Source organism: Coturnix japonica, chromosome 1, assembly GCF_001577835.2.
Source record: "Coturnix japonica isolate 7356 chromosome 1, Coturnix japonica 2.1, whole genome shotgun sequence".
NCBI lineage: Eukaryota > Metazoa > Chordata > Aves > Galliformes > Phasianidae > Coturnix > Coturnix japonica.
In genome coordinates, this window is record NC_029516.1 from 52,951,227 (window position 1) to 52,969,348 (window position 18,122).

General features: G+C 43.1%; 1 protein-coding gene across 11 annotated transcripts in view; it reads right to left on the reverse strand.

The window, feature by feature from the left end:
* Positions 1–10,676, reverse strand: part of CAPRIN2 (caprin family member 2) — a 28,688-nt gene extending 18,012 nt beyond the window's left edge. For 2 of the 11 annotated variants that reach the window (XM_015865983.2, XM_015865976.2), the window contains exons 1-8: positions 9,877–10,092; positions 9,570–9,769; positions 7,760–7,822; positions 5,664–5,750; positions 3,215–3,453; positions 2,500–2,582; positions 1,283–1,444; positions 760–803 (exon numbers count right to left, since the gene is read on the reverse strand). In XM_015865983.2, the coding sequence (XP_015721469.1) occupies positions 760–803; positions 1,283–1,444; positions 2,500–2,582; positions 3,215–3,453; positions 5,664–5,750; positions 7,760–7,822; positions 9,570–9,769; positions 9,877–9,949 (951 nt within the window). In that variant the 5' untranslated portion in view covers positions 9,950–10,092. Of the gene's footprint in view, positions 1–759; positions 804–1,282; positions 1,445–2,499; positions 2,583–3,214; positions 3,454–5,663; positions 5,751–7,759; positions 7,823–9,569; positions 9,833–9,876; positions 10,098–10,300; positions 10,466–10,550 lie in introns of those variants that run through there. The other 9 variants (XM_015866007.2, XM_032445479.1, XM_015866014.2 and 6 more) reach the window with 9 other exon arrangements.
* Between the last annotated feature and the right edge of the window lie 7,446 nt (positions 10,677–18,122).

The following is an 18,122-nucleotide window of genomic DNA, read 5'->3' on the forward strand; positions in this document are numbered from 1 at the left end:
TGATTACAAGACATCCTGGCTGTTGATTTTCTGACATGATACCAGAAAAGGTTTAGAATCTGAACATTACCAGATGGTACAAAGCTTTGTTCTGGACTACTTCCTCTAGTGAGCTATCTGGGAAAGAGAGATCCAGCATTTTAAGAACCACTAGTTGCACTTCCAAAAAAAACCACTACCTTGCTCCATTCTGAACCAAATCTAACACTTTTCATGCTATTGCCCATTGAAGCTTGAGTATTTAACTCCAAAGTTAGAAGGGCTACAGAAGTAAATCTTTACACCTCTACACATGGTTGTCTTGGGATCCTCAGTCTTCTGAGAAATCAGAATGAGATTTGCATCATTCTCAATGCTATCAATACCTTAGTATTATATTAGTAATAATACTAAGTATAATACTATCAACTCCTCTGCTTGGCTTTTAGGGAAAGCTCTAGTACATGCGATTTTTTCCTCTATACTGTAGCACACAAATTACGTGTTTTCATTCTTAAGACTGATGCCTGAGCTGATTCAGAAAAGAAACAGAGCGTTAAAAGTACCAACTGCTTAATGTAATCCTTCCCCATTTACCCCCCCCAAATACCTTAAAGTGTGGAATCAGAAACAGAAAGGCAGCAAAGTCTTCTGTAATGGTTCCTACATAAGGAAGTATCTAAGCTGATGTTCAGACTCCTTGAAATTTCAAGGGCTGCAGTAATATTTCTGATCAAACAATACTAAAGGAAAGCAATTAACAGTGGAGCATCATCTTACCTCCTGTGGCTGTATTTCAGACTTCATGAGCTCCACAAGGGATTCTAGAGAAAGGATGTTAATTTGTTTCAACTGATCAAATGCAGAGAGGCAAGCTAAACAACAGCAAGTCTTTAATTCTATTTGAATAGTAATGACAGTGGCTAAACTTGATGCTGTGAAATCTTATCTCAGTCTACATATCTCATGTTGAATGCTATCTTCCACTTTCTGATCATATTTTAACAATTGCAGAAATTATCAAAGCCATAAAGTTTTCAGTAAAAGAAATACTGTGTTTTTCACACAGAAGTATGCTCAAGAGGTAATTAAAAACAACCTGTTACTATCAATTAGGTTCCTCTCCCTCCCCTCCTTCCCCCCCACAAAAAAAAAGGGCTACAAGCCCTTCAGGTTCAGTTTTAGTTACTGAATTGGAAGCAAGCCATAGGATTAGATTTAGCATCACGCTATACAAAGTCAATGCTAAGTTCAAGCTTATCCCAATATTAGAATACAGAAATTGAGCCCTGAAATATTCTACCTGTTTCTTTGACAGGTTCTCCTTTTGACATCTGTCTTGTCCTCTCAGATTTTCTGTGTACGTCTTCCAATTCTTTTACTGGCACAGTGGTGCGAGGAGTTGGAATACTTTCAAAGTAACCAGAGTCTAGAAGTTTGGATAACAAGTCCTTCATGTGTTTATCTGAAGAGTAAAAAAAAAGTTCATTAAGTCAAAATATGCAAATTCAAAATCAAGGATTACAGACAAAGACTCTTCCCATATATAAAATGCAACTTCTCCAGTTACTTACGTATCTTGCCAAATTACATAAGTATTTTTTAAAGGAAATATATCTGTCAGACTACTTAATCTAGCAGAAAACATCTTTACAACCTGGAGGTAAGACTGCAGCTTGTATTTAGATACACATACAGTGATTATTAGCAACATTAAATCACATCATCTCCCACAAGCTTAGAAGAGGATCTGTTTCACATCTGTGAACTAAACAGTGATGACTGAAACAGAGCATTGTGCTGGTTGTAGCAGAGGTAAAGCTATAATACATTCACTATGTAACTGCCCTATAGACCCTCCCCCCAGCAGTAAGATTGTGCTGCAAGAGGAAAAAAAAAAAGGAGAAAAGCCCTTGCCCAAATTTGTTCAAGAGTTTTTGAAATAAACAGGACAAACCAAAGAATACGCAGAGTCCCACAGATCCTAATGCCCAATAAAATGAGGATATTTTCAATAGGCCAGAGTGAAACTGCAGTGTGGATGATCACAACTCCCACCCAGTTTTACTGACTGCTGTTCCTCAATGTTGTATCTTGAGTAGCATCCAGCCAAGATACCAGTATATTCAACTAAGCATTACGGTCAATAACAGAGTTGCACACTTGATCCATTTACACAGCTATCCAAAAAGCTGCTCCCACTACCATCCTGTAAATTCAAACAGTTGCTATCAAGTTGCTACCACCAATATTCCCCAGAACAATCTAGACTCATGCTGAAGATACAGGGCACCAGTATAAGACAATGGTCTCTTCATACAGGGAAGGACTGTTACTGCACTGTTACTGATCTGTATTTAAAAACAAATTAAATAGCTCTTCCTTGGAGAACAGAGTTGCACATAGCATTTGAATATACATGATAACAATCATGTAAATCAAGAACTTCCATTTGTTTCAGATATTAAAATAGTGCACAAGCTTTAGACCTCATTTATTTCCTCCAGATGAAGCACTTACATGTTGTTCCAACCACAGGTTTCTCACTGCCTTCTAGAAGGTCCCAGAAGTAAAGAGATGATTGTTCCATTTGATCTTCAACACTAGAAGAAAAAGACCATTTTACCAGGTAGAAACCAGGTAGCCAAAAATCAAGTCTTACACTATCCCCAGTATCCTTCATTGGGAAATACTGACACATAGCCTTCTGGAATAAGGCTGAAAACAGTAAATCCTCAACACCCAATATATGCACTAGAAAATATAAGTTTCAATATTTGTGCATGATTCAGACTAGCAAATAAATCATCTTAAAGAACTATGTTACATTTTTTAAACACTAAAGCAGCTCATCTTGATCATCAACATGAATGGAACAGATCTCATCTTTACTGCGTTTCTATCAGGTGTACAGCACGACCTCAGGGAAGCAGCATGCCATCAAGCTCCCTACTTACAGTGACAATGCAGTGCCTCCCCAGAGAAGTCCAGAAAGATACAACATAGGAGGGCTTGTGTATAGTTTGAACAACTGGAAAAATGGGTACAGTAGCTTTCCTTTAAGGCTCAGAGTGAAGTAGTCCTGCCATATTCCAAGACTTAGACTAGAGAAAGTGTATTGTATAGAGTTATAATAAGTGTCCCCAACCATAACATCTCAAGACACAGCAGTGTCAAACAGGACACTTACAGCAGCAAATGAAGTATACTCATTACACTAAAGTACTGAACTTACCTCAAGCTCTCATTTCTTTCTGGACATGTCAGTTTTGCAAATCTTATGAGGTAGTCTAGTTCTTTAGAAGGCAAATATATTGCACCATTCACACCACCTTTGAAATCTTTCTGAACATGCTCTTGAGTAAAGTTCTGCAGCACATACTGGACTTGAAGTATTGTACGCAGTTTTTTCTTCTCTGCTTCAAGCTTCAACAGACTCTCCCTTCGCTGGGCCTTCTTCTGTGCTTTCAGCAACTATTTCAATATATTAATTCAACAGTTAAATAGCAGAACAAGATCCTAGAACGGAACAGTTCTAGTATTGATCACCCTACACTAAAAAAGCTTGGTTAGATAAACACCTCCTTCTTTCTTCAGATACCAGACCTTTCGAGTTCTCCTCTGGCAGATTCACCTATTTCTCCATTAATTCTCTATATCTATAGCTTTAAATCAAACTGGATACTGGCAGATTCACTCTTAATTTTCCTCTACTATATTTGCATAGTATATCGCTGCTAATTACTTTAATTGCTTTCCAGAGTAAAGAAAATTGATAGAATTAATACCAGTGCACAAACTCAGGCCCGTCTGATGTTCATCATGTGAAGTTAATGATGCAGAAACTGTCTCAAACTCTTTTTAGGGAGAAAACAGCCCACCCACTTTGTAATGCAGTTGAGTCCTACAGTTATTCTGTTGGCAGAAAGCTGAAGCGCTCAAATAAGGAACAGCAGTGACAGAACACATACAAGCGTCCATGCCCCAGCATTCCAAAATCTACCAGGAGTCAAGGAAAAAAATGTGTTATTTTAAATCTAGCATAAGCTAAAGAATAAACCTGAACTAGCAGAAGCTAAGATTTTTATTATTGAAATACCTACAAGCAAGGCACACTGGGTCACAAACCTTTGTTTCTGCTGTTTTAAGGGAAGCTATGTAGAAGACAGCTACGAGATAAGCCATGTTTTGACATTCAGCATAGTGGTTTGTGCTCAACACAGTAATCAAGTGAACCCAAAAGCAACAATACCACTGGAAAGGCTTAAACCACACAGTGCAGTAAGCCTCTCAAAGCCCTACCTGCAGTTACTACACATACGAGAAAAGTCTAAGCAAAGCTGCTTGGGTCTCAGTCACAAACAGGCCATTTTACTAGTCTAGTCCGTCAGTATTATAGAAGAGGCAAAGAGATTATGCCAGAGGAGTGACTAATCATGTTTTGCATCCCCAGCACTACATCAGATCAGATCTTTTCACAAGAACTGCATTTGCCTGGGAGCCAAAATACTAATTTCTCCAGCAGTCAAAGAAAGCACTTGATTACATGAAAACGTGCCATGACAAATCCTGAATAAAGTCCTAAATAAAGCACCGCAAGTTGCCATAATTAGAGAAGACTACAGCAGAATAAGTAGCAAACTCCTCCATCTTCAGTAAAATTATACCAAGAGCTGTACTAACTGAAGACAAAGTTACTTAATGCCAGTGCCTTCCTATGCTGGAAATAAACTGGAAAAAATCATTTCATTTAGAAGGAACCTTAAGAGATCGTCTAGCCCTGCCTCCAGAACGATGTGGAACAAGGCTGAACTCAGAAGCAACCACTTAAATTTCACTGTAGTTAGGCCTTAAATATTTGAGGAGAGATTCAATGGCTTTTCTAGACAGTCTATTCTAGTGCTCAGTTGTCAGTGACAGTTTTCCTCATATCTAATTGGAATCTGCTATTTCTTATTCATTCTTCTACATACCTCACAACAAAGACTGGCTAATTTTGTACTTTATGGTATCTTAGGACTAATATTATATATCTCCTGCCAACTCTTCACTTCTCTGGGTTCAGTAAGCCCAGTTCTTCCAGGCTTCCATTGATCTCCTGCTCTAGCACCTGGCCATATAGAGGCCCACCAGTGGACTCATAAAACACCTATTACCTTTGTGCATCAAGTAGCCAGAACTAGACAAAACCAGTTTAATGAACACCAAGTGAAAATAATCAGTTCCCTTTAAATACTGGCTAGGAGTCAGGTCTTCACTGCTACAGGATATACAGTTTACTTCGGCTGCTGCCCACAGAGAGGACCTCCATGGACTCTTCAGTAGGGTTATTCACCCACCAGTCCACACCTATGCAGGGAATGAGTCTACCCTAGGCACAAGCTACACGCAAGATGGTTCCATTTAAAATTTCAGTAGAGTCAAATACAGACAAGTTCAAATTATTCAGTCTGCTTAAGCACATGTTCTTATAGCAGAACACAGAACACCACATTGAAGACAGCGTTACATAGCTGTCAGCATTTAATCTACTCTGTGTTTCGGACAGTATAAACAGATTGCTCACCTGAATTGAGACAAACTTCTTAGAAATCTGAATAGTGTCATGTAAATGTAGCAATTAAAGGAACTGCACAAAATTCAGTCAATTCCTGACAATATCACGAGCAACATTTTATACTTACATCTTGGCTAAGACCTGAAAATGTCTTCTGAAGCTCCTTGGCAAACTCTAGGTTGTGTACTACTTCATCGTATTTCTCTACCGCCTCCTATAAAGAAACAGATAAAAATACATTTGATACTTAAGACCACTGGCTGCATCTCAAACCTATTTTACTTAATCTTAATACAGAACTAGTAATTTAGTAGGTTCTTCTTTAACACCAAATTCAGTACTGAACCTTCAGCCTGATCCTTAACCAAAACGCCTTTACAGGTAATTCACAATGCCTTCAGAACTTAATGGTATGGAGAGCAAGTCATACTTCCCTGAAGTCTTGCAAATTTTATTCCTACAAATAAAGCAGTATTCCTGACTTCCTTAATGGCTTTAACACATCTTAAGCCACAAACTTCAAAAAGAATGTAGATTCTTAATTGCATTTTTATATACCCTATGAATTCCTTCCCTTCTCTACTGAGAATTAAATTCATTTGTAAGTCTCCCTGGAGTCTGAAGATAACACAGTGCTGTAGTTCAGATATGCTGCACATACCCACTTAACTTAAAGAACACTTGGGAAGTAAGAAGTTAAATTTAACTTGAGCACATATGTATTTTTCTATGAATATAAACCAAACAGTGTGAGATATCCAAGTTGTACTAGAAATGGCCTGTCAGTCTAACATAAAGCTCTGTCTGTGTAGTAATGTTGACACAAGTGCTTTATCACTGGAGGGGAAAAGCTTCACCTACTGTCCCAGTATACCAGTCACTTGTATTCATTCACTTCATTGCACAATATGCAACATATTACTATGCCTAAAGTCTGCTTAACACATGGAAGCTCCTGAGTTAATGTAAAGCTCTCAGCTACTAATTTAAGTTGAGAATATAGTTTATCAAGCAACTTCTAAGAACTAATTAGCAACTTCACTGAGTACTTTGAAGAATTTGACTTTAAGACCCAAAGAAGAGGTGCTTAAAGAAGTTCCACAAGTTAACAATAACTTGGACAGACTGCAGTACTTGCACTTCTAACTATACAGACTCCAGAGTAAAACTCCCTACCTTAAAACACCAAGACCTTATCCCTGCTCAGGTTACAAACTACAACAACCTGTGAGAAATCAAGAGCTTCCTTCTGTTGCACAGCTGTTGTTAACATCCATTAACAGAAACATTAATGTTTGAGTGAGGGTTGCTCCTGGTGTGACAGTAAGGAATAATCAGCTGAGCTACAGCAGGCCTGAACTGTATTGCCAAAGGAGACAGTAAATTTGCTGGGAGCTCCTTATTCTTGAAGCATGTTTCTCCTAAAGTAAGGCAAGCACACTAATTGCTTGTAGCATTGCTCACACACCACGAGCTATTAGTTTCATTCCAACTGTTTGCAGAACAAGCTCATCACTACATATGTACTTGCATGAAAAACAATGAAAAATACAGAGATAGCAAGTTGTATTAGAGCTCTTCTGTACTATGGGCAGTAAAGCTTTATTTCAGAAAGTATCTCTATTAACCTCTGTTTTAGTTTCAAGCACCAGATCTTGGTAGATGTATATACATTAGTAATTCACATCTAAAGCATAAAAATGCAGTATTTCTGTACCTTAAAGAAGTACCTGACATAAGGACTTGATCAGTGTTAAATGATCATTCACTCCAACAGGTCTTGTCTACTTCTAAGCAGCAAGTTATTTCCCCTCTTGTCCTCTCCATGACTAGTCATCCTTTACAAAGGATTACAAGTACAGATACATCTGTGTTCCCATACTGCTGCATTGTGATGAAGCTAATAGCCAATGGATTTTTTCCAGCTGGCCCATTATGAGAGTCAGCACAGACACCAAATAGCCAGTGCCCTTCTTAACAGGAATGCTCTTAACACATGTGTGAAGCACACTTTAAAACACACAACTGCTCAGTAATTAGTGCAATAAACCCTTTGAATTGTGTGGCACCTCACTACCCAGCAACAGCTTTCACGCTATAGAGACATGCATTCCATTCCAGAAAACATGAAACATGAAGTTCACAAGCATTTCTTCTGCAAAGTCACATCACTGCCTCCTTCACCAACCCAAATCCATCCCCTCCCACACAATGCAAGCTTACCAACTGGTCTTGATTGAGGGCCTCTCCTTTCTTCAGTCGATCTTTGTAGTCTTCTAGTTTGAGCTACAGGAAAATTCAAAGTCAGTTTTTACACTTATTTCTAATGGCAAGAATGAGTGAAGTATTCTTCTCTTTAAGTCTGCGTACAACAGTAATTTTACTACCTCCTTTAACTTTCAGAAGAGAACACAGATTTAGCTGTTCCTTTGATTTTGCAAGCTCAGTCTCCAGGGCTGCCTCACTCCCCCTTTACACACCTTTCATCTTCTTTTCCTTACTGCCTTTGTTTCATTTAAGAAATAACACATTGACCTCAGATCTTTAAGAAGCTCCAAACACATCCACTGTCTTCATTTCAAACTAAGGTGCTTTTCCAGTTTTCCAAGCCAATGTCACATTTAGTTATTCTATCCTAGAATAATCCCACCTAATTCTCTACTGTTTGAATATCAGGATCTAAGGGCATCATGAAAAAATGGACTACTGTCTTCAAATAGAAAAGTGGTTTTCCAATGCACTTCAATAATAGTCTTTAGCAGCTGAAGTGAACTATGCAAAATTATGCTATTAGTTATTGCAGGTTTCCTTAACCATAGGAAAAATGAAGCATTCACTGCCATGAAGTCAAACACTGTTTCACTTAGCTGCCCAAATAGGTTTTATTAACACTTTCTACCCATTCTAGCAAGTCACTTTCATTCGCTAGTGAGGCCATATTGCCATGTGCTAACCTGAAACAAATAAAGATACTGGAGAAACTCACAACAACAGGCTTCCTTGGCCGAGTTAGAATAAATGCAGTTGCTTAATCACAGAGACAACACGCTTATCTGAGATTATTCAGAAACACAGCATAATGCATGACATAAGAGACAGCAGCAATACTGGAACTCCTGCAGGAGAATCAATTCCCATAGTCATACGGCCTTAAGTCTTACCTAAAGGCATCTCCTCACCCTAAAATATGATGGATCAGACTTTTTCCCCCCCTACACATTTATAGTCACAGAATTCATACAATTGCTTTGCTTTTAATTCTGACCCAGTACCAAAAGCAACAGCAGCAGTTTTGTTAGTTCTGTAGAGAACAGCATTCTCTTGATTTATAACCACACAAATATAACTTTCAGTCACCAAGCAATCAGTGAAGAAGTCCTAGAACACAAAAGCCTGAGTGGCTACAGCTGCAGTATTTTAGATGTATAATATCAATACTTGTTAACTGTATTCCCTGGAAAAAAAGGCACAGCTCCAACTCAAAGCAGCAGCCTTCTGCTAAACAACTCTTACCTATATATAAAATATAGCAGTCGATCCACATATATGGCAATAAATAGTTAATAAAATTTGACATTGCTTCAGCCAGAGGAAACAATGCTCATGTTCTTCCATATACCTCTACATCCTAATATTAGACACATATAATCAATAGAAATACGAAGATGCCTTTTTTAAAGGCAGTAAACTACATCAGAACAGCTTGAAGTCTGTTCTGAACTCAGCCTGTCCGAGAAGCATCCCAATGCACTCAATTACCTCTGAATTAATTACCACAGCACAGGTTCTGAGTTGCTACATCCCCACTTCTACGAAACAGCGCTGTATTCACAACATCAAATACAAGCAGAACTCTGAGAATGAAGAGCACTATATTTGTTTTTTTACTATGCAGAAACCAAACAAAACTCGTGAAAGGAGCTGAACACCAACATCTGAATCAGCCCTGGATTGTTTCACACGCGCCCTTATAGTGCCGAGTCCTCCCATCAGCCATTTAGCACAGTGCCACCCCGGCAGGCAGACACGGTACCTTCTTCTTCTCGATATTCCTGATCTTGTGTTTGAGGCAGATGAGCCCATTGTCGATGTAGGTCTCGTACGCCTGGGAAGGAGAGGCCGCCGAGTTCAGCGCAGCCTGCAGCGGGCTGCCGGAGGGCTGGCCGTCCCCGGCCGGGGTCACCTGCTGCTTGGCTGTCTTCATACTCTTCTCCTCCCCCTCCTCCGACCGGCCTGAAGGTGACGATGGGCAACGGAAAGGGGCTTGGGAAAGCTGCACCATTGAAAGGGATGGAGCTGCAAGGCAACTGCGCTCGTTTAGCTCTCTTTTCTCAACTTACACCTTAGCACGCGGAAACCTCGGTCAGGACACGCTCCTCGCCTTCCCCTCCCCTCCCGATCTGCATCCGGCATTTCAGAGCGAGGCAAACTTCTCGTGGTCCGCCCATAGAGCAGCGAGGCCTGACACGGGCAGCCCCGTACAGAGGCAGCTCCGGTTCCAGAAGCCCGAGCGCTTGTGGCACAGCGGGCTGCCCGCCCACCCGCATTGTCCGCAGGGAACAGCCGCAAACGCGCACCTGCGGGCCGCGCCTGGTTCTCCCCCCACATTAAAACGGCTTTAACCCTCCCCGACCTTCACCGCAACCTTAAAGACGCCTCCCAAGCGAAAAGAGCGGACAGGCACAAAGCAGCGTAACAGCGCTCCGCAGCCGGTTACGGCGAAGCGACCCGAAGAGAGGCGTGGAGGGCGGGGCCGCCTTTCACCTTGAGCGCGGCCGCTTGGCGGAGATGCTCCGCACGCCGCTGCCCGGCCATGACGCCGCACCGCCACCGCCCTGCGGAACGGCAGCAATACAAGGAGCCCCTGAGGGCCAGCAATCCCGGCTACGGGGAGAAGGATGAGCAGGGTACCATGAGGAAGGTACCGGCGGCAGGGCTCCTTCCCGCCCGAGCCCCCCAAGATCCCGACAACCGCCACCTCCCGTCCGTCCCCTCCTCTCCCCCTCCCGCTCACCTCGGTGCCCGCACACGCTCAGGCCCGCCCCGCCGCCCGCCCCCCGCCTTATATAGCGCCCCGCGCCGCCGGGCACGGGGTGGGCGAGGCCGCGCTGCGGGACGTGTCTCGCCGCTGAGGTCACCGCCCAACGCCAATGGGAGGCGGCGCCTCACAGCGCGGCGGGACGTGAGGTGCGGAGGGCGGGCAACGTTAGGCGGGGCTGGGGGAACGGGAGGCTGATGGTCGTTCCAAGTCAGGGCTTACAATGAATAGATGTCTATGTCCTCCACAAAACACCCAATGGAAAGCGGAGTAATCGCATGCAAACTTGTGTTAACCCCTAGCAATGTCATCAGTGCTGCACAAGTGCTTCCAGTTCCCACCCCTGCACCCCCAGGCTCAGTGCTGCTGCCCATGTTACCTGAGCAGCCATGTCACCTCAGAGCCAGTATCTGTAACCAATAAGCTTTATAAAGCAACCTTTGCTAATCACAGAATGACCCGGGTTGGAAGGGACCTCAAGGATCATGTGGTTCCAACCCCCCTGCCTGGCAGGGCCACCAAACACACATTTACTAGATCAGGTTGCCCAGGGCCCCGTCCAACCTGGTCTTGAACACCTCCAAGGACGGGGCATCCACAACCTCCCTGGGCAGCCTGTTCCAGGGCCTAACCACTCTCCTGGTGAAGAACTTCCCCCTAACATCCAACCTAAATCTTCCCTCTTTTAACTTAAAACCATTTCCCCATGTCCTGCTATTGTCAGCCCTGCTTCAGCTGCAGGTTGGACATCCTGGATGTAAATACACACCTGTCATTGGGATACAGGAAGTATGCGGTCAAGTTTGTTCTCCAGTTGAACCGCTGGACTCTGACCTACTAATGGCTCCAGTCTCTGCCTTGTAGAGGAGCTCATGGCATCTGACCAGCATAAATCTTTGGCTGTCTGTACCCAAGGGGCCTTACGTGAGTGGCTCAAAAACTGTTCCAAGCTGAATATGGCCTAAAATGTAACAGCCTGACTTGGTGGGTTTCTTTTTCCTATCAGTCATCTCAGGTATGTATTGGACTGTAAATGATTTGGACAGCTTAGCAGCTTCTGTGCCTTTCATCCCACAAGCCATAACTGTAACTCTTTGAGAGAAGCTAATTGATTTTAATTATTCCCAGGGGAATGTTAATGACACATTTATTTCTTCCATTACCTAAACACCTTTGATCTCAGACTTTACAGGTGGACCTGCAGAGAATATCTTCACTCGTGTCTCCCTTTGAATCTGACTGATGTCACATCTGCATTCTGGGACTCAGATTTCATTTCCAAGTCTGATTTCAGACCCCTGTGGACCATCTCTACCCTATGGTATCTTTCCCTGTGTCATTACCCCATGTATTGTGAAGGATGAAAAACTGGCCCTTCTCACTGACCTCATCTTAGTTAGAAAGAAAGGAGGAGGGGCAGACACACTGACAGCCCTGACATCTGTGACCTGAACTCTGGGCTCTGTTCCTATAGCACTGTGTATAACTCTGCCAGTTCTGAGTGATTTGATAAGCCAGATGTTCTGTATGATAAGTACAAAATGATGTGAGAAAAAGACCCGGAAGCAAAGACCCAAAACAGCCTCTGATAGCTCTAATGAAGCAGAGAAGTTATTTCTTGAAATGGATGTGCTTAATGTTATGCTCCTTATTTTTTCCCAGCAAATGAAATGACACAGATCACATGAATGCAAATAACGACAAGCATAAATATTTATTGGACGTCTGTTTCTTGACTTCCAATGACTGCTTGCGGAATTAGACCTATGAAAAACAATTTTGATCGGAATACTTAATTTCCCCATCTTCTCATCAAATTCAGGGCACTTATTAATTTGTATTCAATGATCTTACATTTCTATTGTGATCACGACTTCCTTAAGCTAGTAAATAAGCTACTCAACAAAGCTATCAGCATCCGTACAAATATAGAAATCGGTTCTATTAGAAACAGGAGTATTTTGTCAGCTTAAAACAGGGTTGAAAACAACCCAACCAGTTCAGGAAGCTGTTGGGCACTTAGCAGGAGATATCTGCCTTCAGCTCTTAAGAACTTATGTCTCAATATTATTATGTGATCAAAATCAGTATTGGACGTTGTTTTATCCACCTTCCTCACCTCACTCCCGTTTTCATCTACTCTTCATATATGTTACAAACAGGAATTCAAACACCTCCTCCTAAATTGCCTGCGTAGAAACCAATCCGTTTCTCTTACCTCATTAAGTTTTGCCTCAGAAAGCACGCTGTCTCTTCGAAGAACTTCATGAAGTGCTTTGCATTTTCAGGTTGACCGTGTTGACCTGAGTGCAGCCGCTCACACAAGTGCTGGAACGTGGCAGCCTGGAGCTGCAGGGAGCATCAGCTGCAATGGGCTCTGCAAATTATGTTTTGTTCAGGATGCAAATGAAACGTGCACACAGGAATAAGCTTAACTTCAACCATTTGAGTAACGCCACTGACTTTGTTAAGACAACACACTGCATATTTCATTGTTATTACAAATGTGTATTGAAAAACATGGGTTGTTTGGGTTTTGTTTTGCATTTGCTGCTTTTCCTGCTCACAAGAATTGTGATACTAAACAGGTGATACACCTTTCTCCTTAAGAAAGGTGCAGCAAGTACTTCATTGAGATACAGAGCTTCCTTTCCAGCATAGTATTTGTGTGCTAATGGGACAGTGGCATGAAAGAACTCGACTTAAAGTGTTTATGCATAATCGTTTACTGGCTGAATTATTCATATAATCCAGATACATGTGGATTATGATGTTTTAAAATGCAACAAGCACTGCTCACTCCAAAGAACCTGATTATTAAAATAAGGAAAACAAAGGAGTGTTGCTGCAGCACTTTGAACACGCACAAATGTACAGTTACCAGAAAAGCAATGAATAACGTCCAAAGCTTACACTGTTGTACCTACAGCCAATGGCGTTATGAGGAACAGTTTATAGATTAAAAACAACAGTAACAACAGTGAAGCACCTCAGGAACTTACTACCACATAGGACAACGGTTTCTCTACATTGTTTGCAGTTTTCCTGGCTTCCAACCAGCTGTACATGAGCACAAGCAAAAGCGAACACCTGTGGAACATGAGAATCACCACCCCCCTGTTAAGTGAAGGCAGCAGTGTCTAATCACTGGAGGCTGGAGCACCTCTCCTATGAGGAAAGGTTGAGGGATCTGAGCTCGTTTAGCTTGGAGAAGAGAAGGCCCTGGGGAGACCTCATTGTGGCCTTCCAGTACTTGTAGGGAGCATATAAATGGGAGGGGGAATGACTGTTTACAAGGGTGGATAGTGATAGGATGAGGGGGAATGGCTTGAAATTGAGACAGGGGAGGTTTGGGTTAGAGATTAGGAGGAGGTTTTTCACACAGAGGGTGGTGACACACTGGAACAGGTTGCCCAAGGAGGCTGTGGATGCCCCATCCCTGGAGGCATTCAAGGCCAGGCTGGATGTGGCTCTGGGCAGCCTGCTCTGGTGGCTGGCAGCCCTGCACATAGCAGGGGGTTGAAACTGGATGATCATTTTCAACCCAGGCCATTCTATGATTCTATGATCACTTTCCGCACGCCGGGGCAGCCAGGACTACTCAACCCTGGGCTGACAAGGGAACTCAGCAGTGAAAAGCCTCCACTTTCAGTAGCAGAGCCCCGTGCAGGTGCCTCTGCTGCCAGCAGCAATCAGAAACACTCAGCTGCATGGAAAACAGCCACAAGCCTTGGGCCTGCAAGTACTGGTGCGTGGGTTTATCTCTAGGCACACGAGTAATCCTGTCCCCAGACCTGGCACATCCCCAAGCATGAAAGGGATCCACACAGCACAAAGTGATGCTGCTCAGCTCTTCTCCTGCTCTTTGCTTCACACAATGGGATCTAGCAGAGCAAATGCAACGTGCCAAACCCAACAATTACACGTGGCCCTCACAAATAACATCATAAAGAAAACATTATTAACTTGGTTAGTTGAGAAGATGATTTGCAGACGGGGATGATTGGAAGGTGAAGAAGAAATGAGGGCACTCCTGAGTAGGTGCGTTTTAAGTGATGGCTGTGCTGTCAGCACAACAAAACACACACGTAAGTGCAAAAGACGTCAAACTGACTCCAATTTTAAAGACACACTTAGTGCTTTTCCAGTTAATCTTCAGATTTCTCTAGACTTGTTCAGAGTATATCAGTTAGCTAATGAGTGCTTCACTAAGCCCCCACTAATGCCTTCTCTTGCTTCCTTCCCTATTTGTCCTTCAAATATCCCATTGTCCTTAGGGAGTAACACCTGTGGCAGGCCTTTTTTCATTGACGCTTCTTCTTTTTAGCAGCCCCAGGCTCCCTGCTTCCCTTTCTCATCAGACAATTACACAAGATGAAGCGCACAGCATGCATATGAAGCACAGCTAAAGAAAAGATGCCCTGAACTCATTATTTGGAGAGAGATGTAGCAATGAACTATTTGCGATGCTGATGGAATAACATATGAAATAAATTAAGTGGAACTGACTTCGCCGTTTTGCATATGATAATAGAAAGCATAAAAGCAACGTCTTAAAAATGATTAAGTTAATGAGAGTTGTGACAGTGATTCCTAAGTAGATGATAGAGAACGGTGAGCCAACGCGCGTGCTTTAAAACGGCAGTGTGAAAATTTCAGGCTCTGTTGCGTAGTCATGAGGCCCGTTACTTCACATTTAATTCCCTTCCAACGCTTCTAGCCCAGTGAAGGACTATAATTATGAGATGAATGTACCGAAGCCTCAGTCACAGGCCATGCAGAGCTGCCTTTCAAAGGGGAGAAAATGCCTGCACAGCAAACATGTCTTGCATGGAGAGCTCATCACACACACAGACAGAGCAGAACTGCCTCCCATCTGCTGACAAAGAAGCAAAAGTGATAACTGATGGTTCCCACATGCTAACACCACTGAAAATCTGTTGAAGTCCGTATATTTCTCAGCTCTCCATCTAGTGCTCCCACCCACTTACATCCATATTCTGTCAGACCTTTCCTAAAAAGTGCATTTTTCCTCTGTGATGGGAAATTCATTGTACCACTGTCAGAGCTTATATGTAGAATACACCAAGAAAAGTTATTCTTTTCCATTTCCCCCTTAAGAGCCACATTTGGTTAGTCTTCATTTGCTGAAATCCGCGTGGGAAAAGGCAAGAGAGTAAGAGAGGGAGAGCTAGGGTACAGCACAACCACACCTCGCTATTTTCCTTTCCAGGGTGACGTGGCAGAGCTGTTTGAGTTGCATCTGCTCCCAGTGGAAAGAAAAGACTCTTCTGACTCCTGCATCTAAAGCAGGATTTGGTCCTTGATACTTAGCGGGCTCCACAAGCAATAGATGCTGTGCATGCCTCCTGCACGTCCTTAACAAATCACAGAAAGAGTATTGGCAGCTTAGGGGAAATGAAGGATGCCAGATCCCCTCGATGCAGCAGCAAAGCCCAGCTCCTGATTTATGTCCTGATGTGCAGTCTCACTGTAACAAGCTTGACAAAAGGCTGTAGGTGGTTTTAGATCAATTTCACTCATGGTTAGAGATGGGGAAGAAGTCATGGTCCCCTGCCAGCTCCCTTTGAAGCAGAAAGGGAGGCCAGAGATCATCTCTTGGGGGAACACGAATGCAGAGAGCCAAACCAAGTCAGATCTGCAGAGTCATCAGAAAGCAATTATGGCCTAGGTGTCAGAAGGTGAAATACTCAGGCAGGAGTTGCAGCACTGCTGACTGCTGCAGTAGTGCACTGATCCGCATTCCAAATGGTTGGGAGCAGACCTGGCAGAAGGGCAGCAAATCCTCTACAATTGCCTCCTTCAGATAACGGTAACCAACGTGAGAGGGATGTAAATGAAGCATTACAAGGAAATACAAACGCTGTGGAGCTCTGCCTTTAGATAAACTCATTTTACTCTTAGTTCCTTGGTGAGAAAACCAAACCTGTTCAACATGACTCATGTTCTTTTGAGACACTGCAGACACCTCCCAGTGAGCTTCTGAGGGAGGCAAATAGAAGACTTTGCTGCCAGTAAAGGTTAATCTCTAGCTGTGCACATGTGCGAGCCCTGGCTTGGGATGGATTTTTGCCTGGCTGCAAACATTACCCTTTTCTTCCTACTCATGACACTTTTGTTTTGTGTGGCTGCTCAGTGTCTTTCTGGTGCTAACCCTGTACTGACATCCACCTCATATATCCCCTACTACAGAGGCTTTCCTACTATCTTCAAAGCAAGACGTTGAATGTCCTCAGCACCCACCGGGATCAGATCTGCTTTAAGGCAAAAAGAACCAAACCAAACACACAGTCTGTTTGTTTGCATTTTATTTGCAAACCTGCAGAGCGTGCGCGTCACAAATAATTTCATTCAACCGCTCCATGTGTTTTAAAGCACAGAGGCTTAAAGGGGGAAAAAAAAGATAAATGCAAATTCATATTAGAATAGGTAGGATGATCTTAGGACTCAGCTTTAACCAGGGAGCTGACTGACTGGAGTGCTGATGCTCTGAGACCTGAAGCACCTGGCAGCAGCACAGAGGGGAAATTATGGCTGAGTTTTGTGATCTGAAAATACCGGTTTACATTAAAAGATGTGAGAAGTCTTTAATGAAAGCATTAGCTTAATGAAAACTACTGCTTCTGTGTTCTTACATTCGACTCCCCGTCTACTTACAAGTAGAGGCACCCAAAGAAGTTTTGCTACAGCTCAGGCATTTTAGATGGTAACTCTCAAATATGAGTTTCATTATCATTGTAATAGTTCCTCCATTCCCTCAAACTTCAGAAGAAAAATACAAATCTCAGCATTTCTGCCTTTTTGTCCATCACCTCGTGCACATTAAAAGCTAGATCATAGCCAAAGGACAAAAGGTGCTGTAGTGGCACCAACCTCTTTACCTATGGGTAAACATGAGGGCACTGTGTGAAGCTTGGAATTCTACCCTCCACAGTGGAGGAACAACCCTGCTAAAGAATCTGTCCCCTTTTTTGTGGTTAGCTCCTCTTCAGATACTGAAAGGCCACTCTCAGGTCACCTCTCAGCCTTCTCTTCTGAACAGCCCCAGCTCTCAGCCTGTCCTTGTAGGAGAGTCATTCCATCCTTTGGATCACTTCAGAGGCTCTCCTCTGGACGCACTCCCAACAGGCCCACATCTCTCCTGTACTGAGGACTCCACACGTGGATGCAGTACTCCAGGTGAGGTCTCTCCTCAGAACACAGAATAGAGGGGCAGAATCATCTCCCTCGTCCTGCTTCTATTGAAGCAGCCCAGGACATGGTTGGCTTACCGGGCTGTGAGGGCACACTGCTGGCTCACATTCAACTTGTCATCCAGAACAAGCAACACCTGTGTTGAGGTGGTGCCATTTCACATCCCGAGGCACCTGCGGGCAGTGAGGGCACCCTCTGGTGGCAGGAGGTGCCATTTCCCTCCCCCCCTCCACAAATGCAAGCTTTGAAGTCTCATTCACATAGAACAAATAAATTCACCGTCTGCTTCTTACACTTAACTTCATTCAATGGGCAGATAAATAAAACAGGAGC